Source organism: Porites lutea, chromosome 4 (genome assembly GCF_958299795.1).
Source record: "Porites lutea chromosome 4, jaPorLute2.1, whole genome shotgun sequence".
NCBI lineage: Eukaryota > Metazoa > Cnidaria > Anthozoa > Scleractinia > Poritidae > Porites > Porites lutea.
In genome coordinates this window covers 1314745-1327366 of record NC_133204.1, presented here as the reverse complement: position 1 = coordinate 1327366, position 12622 = coordinate 1314745, and the positions used below count along the sequence as shown (strand labels likewise).

At 38.0% G+C, this 12622-nt stretch overlaps 1 protein-coding gene across 2 annotated transcripts; it reads right to left on the bottom strand.

Annotated features, from left to right (window-relative positions):
• Window positions 1-1621: 1621 nt before the first annotated feature.
• LOC140933798 (uncharacterized) lies at window positions 1622-12532 on the bottom strand. Of its 2 annotated transcripts, XM_073383448.1 has the most exons (16): window positions 12408-12532; window positions 12255-12298; window positions 10550-10613; window positions 9968-10033; window positions 9058-9237; window positions 8559-8692; window positions 7735-7826; window positions 7363-7467; window positions 6899-6966; window positions 6442-6488; window positions 5456-5508; window positions 4225-4308; window positions 3770-3863; window positions 3029-3141; window positions 1960-2019; window positions 1622-1752 (listed from the first exon to the last, which is right to left on the bottom strand). In XM_073383448.1, exons 1-16 carry the CDS (start codon window positions 12442-12444, stop codon window positions 1644-1646), a joined length of 1350 nt encoding a protein of 449 aa, XP_073239549.1. In that variant the 5' UTR covers window positions 12445-12532; the 3' UTR covers window positions 1622-1643. The 2 variants fall into 2 exon arrangements, with proteins under 2 accessions (XP_073239549.1, XP_073239550.1); XM_073383449.1 differs by lacking the exon at window positions 10550-10613 and having other exon boundaries at window positions 12408-12492.
• Between the last annotated feature and the right edge of the window lie 90 nt (window positions 12533-12622).

The following is a 12622-nucleotide window of genomic DNA, read 5'->3' as shown; positions in this document are numbered from 1 at the left end:
AATATTAAAGTTTTTCTAGCAAAACATAGTATACAACTTTCGCAAAAGACGCTACTGAATTTGAGACACAAGCGTTCCGAGACTTTTATTTCCTTTTGTTTTATGCAGAAAAAAATGCTTTAAAAATAACTGTCAATAACATTTTCTTCACAATGCCTTGCTTTAGATTCTTGAGTTAAAAGTACGTGGGTACTGCATAAGGATTACATAGGATTAATTAATTATCTGGCCTCATTTGTACAAAAGGTGGACAATGCTATCCATTGGATAAAACCCTATTCAGTGAAAATTGCAATTGGTTTCCCTAATGCGTATCCACTGGAAAGTGATTAATCCGATGGATAGCACTATCCAGCTTTTGAACACCTGGGGCCTGTTTACATACACTGAGGTTACACCATTGAAAACGTGCTCCTACACGTTGTGATTTTGTTTCCGTTGAACAGTTTAAAGTCTGTTAATTCTGATCAGATCGTTGTAACACTGAGGCCAAAAACAAGTATTATTAAAACGACTGGCTACTAAACTGGGCGAAAACGCGAACAAAAACGAAAGTGGAACAGTTCTCTGAGGTTTCACATGAGTGAGCTGAGAAATGAAGTTTTTTGACAGTAAGCCGAGATGCAAACAATAAGCCAGCAAATTGCCCAATATTTACGTGATAACTGTTCGAGCAATTCCATCTTCACCATCTTACCTGTGTTGCGAACTCGTCTACCTAGGAGACTGTTTACAATAGCATTCGCTTACTCTTATCGTTCACGCCTTTTCAGTGTGAACAAAAGGCCTTTTGCTGTTAACGTTAGAAACGTGTTTTTTCAATTACCTGTTTATATCTGTTATTCACTGTAGTTATTTTTTATTGCCGGAGTACACAGTAATGTGTACTGTTTGAGTTCATCCACCTCTCGTTAGATATACACAAAAACTATCTAATAACGACGCATATTAGTGATTGACTAAATGAAGAATGGCAGCGACGAAGTCTTATAAGGACTGGATACTTAAAACTAAAGACTAGTGGTGAAGAAAATTAAAATGCTAATATTCAATATCACTAAATGATAGAATAAATAACTGAATAAGAGTTCATAATGATAAAATGTAAATATACATACGATTGAGTCTCAATAATAAATTAATCAATAAATTAAACAATGCACATAAGTTATCAGTAACAATTGTGACAGTGATAGCTTGCCCAGTCATGACGCGCCGCGGATATGAAAGGATGTTTATTCTGGGAACGTATGCATGAGCGAAAGAAACAGCGCAATCTCAATAACATGCTTTTCGCTGGTGTCTTTGTAATCATACTGATCAAAAAGTTATTGAGTCTGCGCGGGTTGCTTAAGCTTATGCGTTGGGAAGTGAGTGTGGATCTGAACAGTTGCACGAAGGCCAGTTAGCTTCACAAACCAAAAAAACCTGTGTTGTGTTTTCGAAAGTACAACGCGTTTATCTGAAAACACAAAAACTACTTTCGGCTGCAACAAACAAAATCTGGGGTGAACATCTTCCAACTTTCTCGAAACTTGCCCCAGGCCCCTTTCCGTACGGTAAACATGGCGATATGAAAAAAACTGCTGGTTGAATTATTGAAACAAGAATGTCCAGAGCGTTTGATAAAAGAACGACTTTATTTAAAAATAAAATTCACTCAAAAGTCCTTCGCCTTGTGTTCGACTTTTCTCCAACTTCTCCCTGGTTACCAGGATTTCTCCGGTAGAGTTCGCACAGTTCATCCGATGCCTAAACGCACAGGACAAAGGCAGTTAGAAGTTGTCTGTAGTGATAGATAAAGATCTTTCTCATGATTCCCCATCACTCAAGGAGTTATCTATCTATATGTTTTTGACAGCTGGTGCGGCGTTTTAGGCACCAATCATTCGAGACACTTGCATCTGACAAACGGATAACGAATTTTATGCGCAACGCTAAGAAAGATAATTTTCTTACCAATGGAAATGTTGTTCGCAGGCCAAAGCGTTTGGAATCAACTTTAGTCCGGTCCTGGACCTGAAAGCAGAGCACAAAGGGCAGACAAAGTATCATTTAAATATGAAGGACAACTCAGAGAACTGAAAGAAATCATGCATATTCAAACAAGCCAAAAGCTGTAGATCTTACGAGACTTTTATTGAAACTAACAAAAGTTCAATAATAAGCGGTAATAAACAAGCAGGCCAGGGACAAGTTGGATAAGACGTAGCGGCTAATGCAAATTCTAACGCCAGCGGTAAAACAAGGAGTTCGACTGGGTTGAATGTCCGATTTTAACGCGTTTCAAGTCCGAAGTTGAAATTTATGCAACTGGCTCCACGTCCTTCCAAAGGCATACATTTATATGCGTAAGTCTGGTTGTACTTTGAGCGCGTCACAGTTTAGGTTCCTGTGAGCCCGTCTTTATTTTTAGTTGCGTGACTGGGCGCGCCGTCGTGGGTTTTGTGCGCGACCACGGAGGAGCTAAATAATAAGGCACTACGAGACAAGAAGACGTATATGGCCGGAACATATTCCGGTTTATGTTCTAGTAATATTACCACCCTTCCTGGATGGGATACAAGTCCACAGCACTATGCCGCAAGTATCTGTTTGCTTAGAGTGTTTACAGTACCCAGTTTTTAGTAAGATCATCAAGATCGAGCGCTTACTGTAGGGACAGCCATCTTTAATTCATAGCCGTGGAAGGCGGGAGGCAATAAACATATTTTTCTCGCTCGCCTCCCTAAAACCCGTCCTGCCGCCCCCTAGCAGAGTGCGTCCCTGGGCATTTTGATCTTATTGGCCGGAAAATATTTTCTGGCCAAACAAAAGCAGGGATTTGACCACCTTCTGCAGCTAGTTCTGGCACCCAGGAGCACTATTAATCTTGTTTCTCGTGTAAACGTTTTTTTTTTTTGCAAAGATTTGCCCGTGAATATTCTCTCCTGATCAGCTGCCCCTGCATGGGATTCAAGTAGATGGCAAACCCGACTTGTTTCAGTTCAAGTCTTAAGTTTCCAAGTTATAAGAATTATAAGCTTACCAGGTTGCGTTTATCATGGAGTAATGGCTGGTGAAAGCTCTGCCCAGGCACGAAGAGCACATTAAAAGTTCCGTGCAGTCCACAACTTCACAAGTCGATTTACAGCACTTTATCTGAAAATGCCAGCATCAAAATTGATTTAACAAAATGGAGAGCAGATCCCGAAGTATTTCCAGTTGAACCTCCCGTAAGCGACCACCCAAAATGTGAAAACTTAGTGAGACGAACGAAACTCTAATTTGGGTCGACCTAAATTAATTTAAGATCATCTGTTGGATCAGACGTCGAACCTAGGACGCGTCGAACCAATCAACTGAATCAGACCAAAAAGCAAATTTAGCCAGCTAATAATAACTTTTTTCCCGAACGACGCTAAATATATACTATAATACAAGTTCTTAATTCATTCATTAGTTTAGTTCGTCGTATGAGAAGATCGACGATTGTCCCAAAGATGATCTTCAGACGTTCTGTCCGTCTGAAGCAGACGAATAGAACGTGTTGGACGATTCAAATTCATTCAGACGAACTTAACTGAGCCAGACGTCGAACTTTCATGAACTTAACTCACTAAGTTTGGTTTGTCTCATGAAAAGTTTGACGTTTAGCCTAGGCCTTGGTTTTTAATATTGTAAGTTGAGTAAACGTTTACTTTTCAGGTTTTTTTCTTTTTGACAAGAAAAAAACGACTACTTGCGGTTTATCGCAAGAAGATTGCATACGCTTGACTTTTTATCTCACCTGCAGCTGTAGTTTGTATGAGAAGAGTTTAGTGTGACTGGGATATTCTAAAAGATGATTTATAAGGTGTCCACGGCCATCGCATAAAGTTAACCTGAAACGACGAAACAAAAACAGCCGGCTTTTTTCACGCAAAAGCAGATAAAGTACAAATGTAGTCTTCAGGAAAGTTATTTAATGTCCGGGGTGGGGCATTTGGGGGAGGTATGGTTGGGGCAGTGCCTTTTTTGTGACTCCCAAATACAACACCCTACTCAAGACTGAGAACATCATTTTTTTATTTAGCTAGAAAATATAATTTTGTTAAATCAGTTTTGGACCGGCGGCTTATACCCATTCATACTTTTTAGGATCAAAACTCGATACAAGTAAATAAGCTCCATACGGATTACCCAAGTGATCTTGACGATCACTTTCATCCACGCAACTGAAAGGTTAGCTTTTTCATGACTCACCCACACTCAAAACAGTAAGCTAGATTGGACCTCAAACCACAATCACTGCACTTTGCATCTTTGGCGTTACGAAGCTTTTGACATCTGTGGTCAAAAAATAAATAAACAAAGCTGTAAGAAAAATGGAGATAGAGAACGAAACGGACTACTACGAGCATTCACAAGAGATCACATTGGCATGTTTTCAAGTACTACAGTGTATATTCCAAACGTAACAACTAATGGCGATGTTGCGCGGGACGATTCGCAACAACAATTTCTAGCGAAACACAGCGTTGCAACATTGTTGCGACCTTCTTTCCTATGGTGCAACACTGTTCCAACATTGTAACGCTGTTTTGCGCCTAAAATTATCGTTGCGAATCGTCCCGTGTAACATCATCTCAAACGAAGCAACGAAGTGCGAGCAAAAAGAGAATGAAACTAACTCATCCTTTTTTTTTTTCTTCTTTTCACATTTAGTCATGATCCCAACACCTTGCGTTGTCGGTCAATAAATCCCCAGTGGTTTTTATTGACAAAAGTGGTCTGTGATAAAGCTAAAGATTTTTATGCAAAAGTCGATCACATAAGTAAAAGAAAACTTTGCGTGCCAATATATTTCGAAGTTTAGATGCCTGGAAATGTGGCACTTTAGCTGAAAAAACAAAAACTATCATCGTCTCATAGTAACTCTGAAACGAACTCAATCAAAAAAGCAAGTACATGCGCAGCTTGTGGGGCAAATTAAATTCGCCACTTTTGAAACAAGAATAGACTGCAAAACAGTCGGTTTTTTCCTCAAAATCAGTAAAGAAATCGGTAAAGCGTGGCGTAAGAGTCTTACGCGCGCGAAGCGCGCGAGCCTCACACGCCCGTAGTAGTATTTTTAGCGTCTCTGCCCAGTCTCGCTCTCTGTTTTCAGCCTCGTTCCAGACCTTTTGTTTGACTGCTCGCGCGTACTTGAATAGGCAAAAATACGGACTGTTTTGCAGTCTAAAACAAGAAGGGAATTGGAGCCGAAATGCGTATCGCAATTATTTCTAGGATCGTTACTGGGCAAGCGCAAGTCAGCTATTGGCCAGTTTTTTCCATGTCCCTAGTAATGGTCCCAGGATTCTTTGCGAAAGTTAAGGAGGCCCAGTCCTCTTCTCTTTAGATCTTCAAATGTGACGAAATTGTTCTTGCTCACTAGCATTAGGTTTGTTCCATGTGAAGCTTGACGTTTGACCGTAGCAGCCGGACCACTTACCTTTTGTAATAGTCTTTTAATACGCTGGAGTAAAATGATCCTTTTGAATTATTCTACAGAGAAATAATATAACATCACGTTCAAAGAAACAGACATCACGCTGTACCAACAAAGTTTAACTAACATCCAGACGGTCAGGGCTGAGTTGCTCAAAGCATGGTTAGCTTTAACCATTGGTTAAGCAGTATCAAAACCAATACGTTGTCAAGGTATTAAACGCTGGTTAACGCTAACCATGCTTCGAGCACCTGGGCCCAGAAGTTTGAATTCCGTCCAAACTGGCTATTTTTGTTTAGAAATCATAGTCATCTTCCGAGGATGAATACTGACCACAATTTGTAACAAAAAATTAAAAGTAATCTTAAAAAAGAAATCGATTCCCGGCATTTCTCGATTTCCCAGATTCTCGTTTCTCGACAGTCAGTCAGTTAAAGTGTAGTCTTGTTCCTCGACTTCATACTTTATCCTCGATAACGGTAGCCTGTAAGCCATGTGCTCGAAAAAGAGAGAAGAAATTGGGGACCTTCGCTTTCTCAAACGTCGGCAACGCAGGCTACGCGATGATCAAGTGCTGTCTTTGAGATTCGAAAGCCAGCCACTGTTATCAAACGTACGTACAATGAATGTGTGAAGTGTTGAGACTGTTCATGCTAAACTGTGTCAAAGAAGGGCGTGCTGTGTGGAATAAAAACGAATGGCAAGTCTCTGCCGAAAATCTTTTGCTTCATAATGTTTTTTCATGGCATTTTAGTCAACCCACGGCTAAAGGTTTTTTTTTTTCTTATACAGGCAAATCTGTGAAAACCTTTCTAAGTAAACAACCTAATCTGACTAAGTCTTTGATTTCTTAAAACAAGAAAGGCAGTTTTCACTAGTAGTAAGTGATAAGTGGCGAGTTGGTTGGCGGCGAGTCGACTTCTTGGCGGCGATTTGGTTTGTGGCGAGACGGTTTGGTGGCGAGATGACCATAAACCGATTAAACCCACCTGCTGACTACGACCTTCACTGAACTGCCCAACATCAGACGCTGATTCTAAATGTTTACAAACAAAAAAGCGAAATAAAACAGAACAAAGCTGATACACTTTCCACACAAATGTTATAGTTGCTTGAAAAGCAAACTCCTAATCATTTCATTCATGTCAGTATACCCAAGTTATCGCTTTCTGAAAAATTTAGGGATTGTTGGACAATTTGCAAGTGTACTGACTTTCCCAAACCTCTTACAAAAAGATATCAAGAAGGGGTAAGAAATTAATCGCCACGCCCCAAAATAGCAAACTCTGAACTGATTTGACTTTATTGCTTTCATTCAGATGGGTTTATCATGTTATGTGTTCTTGCGATTACATTTCCATTTCTGAGTATTAAAGCTACAGTCTGAGTTTGATTGCGCTTTGAATTTAAACAGGGCATTTCCTCGTAATAAACACGTGTCAGTACCTGTTACAAGAGTTCCGCTTTTTATGGTGCAGTCTTCTGGAAGATGTCCTACACGCCTACACTTCCAGCTAAAAAGTAATCAAAGAAATCATCACACAACACGCTTTACACACCGACCTTTAGCATTTCTACAAAACTGTAGGTCATATCGTCATGAAGGCATATGTATTAAAGGAGTTTAAAAGTAATGTCGGTTGACCAGCATAGATTAAGACAGGACTTAACAGTTTACGGAAAATGCCCATATTTTTGACAGTAAACGCAAGTGGCACATGAAGAAAATTTTTCGGGGATATGACCCACCCGGGTCGACTGAGCCTACCCCTGACCGTAACCTAGACCTAACGATATTAAGCCAAACCTAAAGCAGCTAAGATACAGTAGTTGAGTCAGTGCAAAGCCTGTTTTCCCTGAATTCTCCTTGAGCTATATTATACAGCTGGTAAAATGTCTACTCATAGTACCATTTATAGCTTGACAGAGGGTTAACTGGATCTTTATATTTAAGCTTTGCCTGGTCCCAGATCGCTTGCTGTTTTTCTGGAAGATTGAGATGATTGGTCTGCATTCTAAAAACGATTAAAACATGATATCAGTCCTATTAAAGTGGACTACTACTACTAATTCACAGAAATGTCTAATGCATCTTTAACATCTTCCAAAACATAATCCAACCACAAATTCATTTAACCTGAGAGTATACCTTAAATCTTTCATTAAAGGGACGGGTTTGAAACTTCTAAACTTTTGAATTTAAAATAAAAAATGTGCACCTCTTGAACAAAAAACTTCAACAATTAAAATTTTAAGCTATATACATGTGATATTCAGAGTACCTCTCTTGGTTGTTAAGGCTGACAATACTTGCAGAAGTCTTGTTTGGCTTTTCACTAGATGTTTTCAGGGTAGATTGATCAGATTTAGACCTCTATAAAAAAGGCGGAAAAAGTTGGCTTTATTGAGGGGCAAATAGTTGTCTTTAAATACACTTCCTTAATGTCGGTGTTGGTGAACGGTCACTTCATTCAATTCAACAGTACCAGTAATTATATTTCCTCCCCTCCCCCCTACAAATGGGTTTGTGAGCACCTTCACGGGAGGCCACAGTAATGAACATACATTTTCCTCCAGCATTGTATGTCATGCACAGCACAGGGTGGCTAAATGCTTGATTGTAATGCAATATGTTGAATGAGAGAGGCAGCTAAACAGTATTACACTTTGTACTCACTGTTTCTCTACTAATTGGCTATTAAGAGTCTACAGTTACTGTTGGAAATCAGCACAACCTACAGACTAGTTAGTTATCTGCTAGTGACAAATCTATAGGTTGCCCACACAATGCATGATTTCCAAGAGCAAATGTCAAACTGTGTCCCAAGCAATGCTGTTTGAAAACAATGCATAGTAAAACAATACGATTAGTTTCAGTTTTCGTAGTATCACAAAACCCTCACATGCTCTTTCAACACAATGATGGATGAACATGTTTGATCATTTAGCAGAGAATAAGAAAACATTATAAGAAGTCTCTTTTCCCCATGCACCCCTACAAAAACAGTACAGCTGCAATCACCATCTTGATAGTGCTAACACATTGCACATGCAGCCATAATGATCAGGGAGGAACAACCTATTTTTACAATAAACAAACTTCGACCTTTATTTTACAGCTTAGTCCAAAAAAATCTTGATCATCGGTATCATCAGTCTCTGAGCTTGAAGATGTTGAACAGTTTCCATCTTTATTGCTTTTGGTACTGTTATCATCTGATGAGCCATAGTCATTGAAAGCTAGAATAAATAATATTATTAACATAACAACATCTTCACAAAAAATGTAAAATTATAAGTTATATAATTACAGTGAAAATAACAAAAACAGATTAGTACTGATAACTATTAAAGAGCTTACATTTTATTATGTATAATGAATGAAAATAAATTAACTCTAGGTCTAAGGGAGACTTGCATAGTGTCCAATAAAAAATTTAAAAAACCTTCAGGAAACATGTTGGTGTCCTGACACGTCAGGTGTGATTACATTGGTATTGCTTATAATACCTCATTTCTGATCAGCTACATTGAGTTACTATACTAAAAAAAAAAGGAAACAGTAACAGATCAAATAATTTTGTCCGACTCTGTGGCTGTGTTACCTAGCAAGGCTGGTGGAATAGTGAGTGGCTCATCAGACAACAACGGATGAGAATTTAACTTTGGCACAGCAGTCTCTGCTGACACTGTTTCATCTTCTTTTCCACTGTTGTCTCGCCTTCTTCTTCTCCTTCTTTTTCGCCTTGTTCTGGTTTCCATGTCTTGTTCTTCCTGCTGGATGCCTGTAAAAAACAACACCCAGAATAACCCCCCATGCACTATTAAAATAGGGAACCTTTGCAAATTTTAATGTATTTGTTAAATAAATAAACTCAGCTGTTTTATATTAAAATGGCACTTACAGACATATCATCCCCAGCTACATATGTCATAATGAGACATGACTAAGAAGACCTATTAAGAGAACTTGAAGCTGATGCATAAGACTGCATTCAAACACAATCTTACAAAGAAGCCAAATTTAATCTAAACTGAAAACCTGTTTATTTTGTATTGTTTATTTTTAACTTTTTGTGGACCTTGACATTATTGCACACTTTTTTATTGTTATTATAATTCACTGTTTCTAGCTTTTAGGATCTTTGATGTTTATCAGATTTTCTATTTCTTTCATTTTTTACAGTGTTCCAATATTTACTTGTTTTTAGCACCGCAGAGCTATGTATAGAGCACTATATAAATAATGAATTATTATTAGTAGTATTTATAAAGACCTTCAGAGACTGCCAGGGTTATCAGGTAATTGATGGAGGTTTTTAATCAGCTATAAAGAAAATTGCCTCTTGAAAGATCAGCTGGATAACTAATTTTAGAGGAGAAAGCTGCCTTTGAAAGAAGGCAGCGTCACTTAGCAAAAAACAAATTTTAGTCGGTAGTTTATTTTTTTTTTTTTTTATTATTTTCTTTTTTTTTGTATGTTATTTATTTATTTTCTTAGTCGGTAGTTTATACCTTTATTCTTGTAACTGCCAGAGGCATTTGTAATAAGTGAACCAAACACAGCACCTTCATCAGAACCTATAAAACATAAAAATTATTAATTTATACCGCTGTAGATTAACGCTTGATACTTAGCAAAGAACTTTGACCAGGTTCAAGCTTGTCATAATCCAAGGTTGAAATTGTTTTTTAATCTGGATAATAATAACTTTACATTCTTCCTCAACAGGGCCATGTACTGATTCACAGTTCAAAAATGTCATGAGCTCCCAGCAGTGCCTCGGCCACTAGCATCCTACATTTAGCATTAGTAGACAAAGTGTTCCCGAGTCATTAGATTCATTGTATTTTTGTTAAGCTGCTGGTGAATGATGTCTGCAATCCTTTTGTGGGATTCAACAATTTCACTTTCAGTACAATTGTTCAATAACTTGTACTTAAGGTTCATTGGGAAAAAGTGGGTAGCAACCCCAGGGCAACCCTCCACCAGCCTGAAAAATCAACCATAAAGCTCAATATTTCATATTTTGTGTATCTTACATGTGTACCCCCAGTTCCAATGGGTTTTGAAAACTGTATATTCAGTGAACTCACCATATTTATCAGAGATTCTTCTAAACTCATCCTCACTCACTTGACCGGTGGCAATTTTATAACCCTATGGAGCATATACTTGACATCGATCACAAATTGTCCAAGTTATACAAAGGGGGACATTGGGGGGTACCCAATAATGCAATACCATAAGAAAAATTGGCAAATACCGAAATACAGTATCAAAATACAGATACTACTGTACATTTATGATCAGTCACGCTTACTTAAAGTTGTATCCATCTCGTGTGTTTGGTTATCTCAAGCACATACAGGTGTATGCACCAGCAATCAACCTCAACCATTGCAAGAAAATGAGAGAAGACCTCGAATTTTAGACTACGCATAGTCTCGCCTTTTTCTTAATAGTCTATTGAGCAGAGGAGAGCTCAAATGAACAGTGCCACAATACCTTGAAAGATCTTCTTTTACTGAATACTATTTAATGAAAAAGGTGAAAAACCACATATGGCAAGGCTAGATGATACCACAATACCGCACATTAAAATCAAGATTACCAAAATACCACTTGAAAAAAAACTCAATACCGCAATACCCATGTCTCCCTCTATACAGATAGATCTCTATATATTCTATTACATATGAACCTCTACTAACAACCATCTTGTGACTTGGAAAATGACTTAACTGCAGGCACAAATCCTCAAACAGTCAAGTGGTGCGGGGCAAGTTTTTTTCATTTTTTATTTTCTTTTCATTGTATGAAACCAATAGATTCCATGTTATCATAGCATCTGTTCATAGTGGGATAGTAGATCGAAGAAGACAAAAGAATTGGTAAGAACACCAGTGACATGCTGGCATGCAGCTTGTGTGTCACTTTGTTTGCTTTCACTAGCAGGGGTGGCGAATGGTAAAATCCGAGACTCACTGAGACGCCGAGATCATAGTTAGAAATCCGAGCCCGAGACTCTTTGGTGAAAAGTTTCAAGACTCAAAAAAAGTAAAAGCAAACCATGAAAAAACGAGACTTCGAGACTTATCAAAAACGCGTCCGAGATTTCGAGATCCTGCCAAAATTTTGCGAGACCCACGTTTTTCAAGGTACCATTCGCCACCCCTACTAGCACATTTTGACCTCATCCGCGATCTACTGCTAAACAGGCTTATGGCAACAAGGAATCCAATTTTTAAGTGGATCATGTTTCTCTGTAAAACGCAAGAGCAGAAAAATGGATGGTCAATGCATATGGACAAAGTTTGGCCAAGATGATCATTGGTTATTGTCTACAAACGTTTTCGGTTTGCTGCTCATTTTGAACAGACAAGAATGCACTCTATGGATTTTTGCTTGTTAAGCTGTTAAGTTTTAAGTTCTTGATTGAAATCTCTCTTGTATTATCTTTATTACTTTAAACATGACCAGTAAAAAAAGAGACTTGACTGAGCTGAAATTTCTTTGGCCAGTCAGTTAAAAAATTATTTTGATTCCTGCCAGAGGTGCTGACAAAAGACTGGAGAATTCCAGCTTTAGCACAGAATGCAAGTTTTTTTGAATCATTATTATTATTATCATTATCATCATTATCATTCGATCATTATTATTTAATATTTAACTTTCTTTTGTAAATGGTAAATATGCCACACTCTCCAAAGCGGCCATGATCTAGTTCCAAAAATACTATATAGGAAATAACTAAGCTTAATTATGCTCATAATAGAATGAAGTTAATAAGCTTCTTACCTGTAAATTACCAAGAAATTTGTCCAGCTTGAACCCCTTGGCATCTAAACGAAGGCAGGAAATTCAAATCTCAAAAAAATGAGGATTATTATATTGAATTTTATAGACTTAAGCTAATATCTCCCTGCAACAATCAGCATAAATATTACTTACACATACAAGCCGGTGTTTTGTTATTGAAAGAGTTCATCTGGAATTTTCACAGATATAACCCTGAAGGGTTCTACAAGTCTTCTGATTTTCACCACTCAGCTGTTTGACTCAAACTGCACGCCAATAATTACCTATTGTTACATAGAGTACTTATCGAAAAAAATTGCTGAAAACAGTAATGACGTGGGCTCAAAGTCTTATACGCATGACAGCAT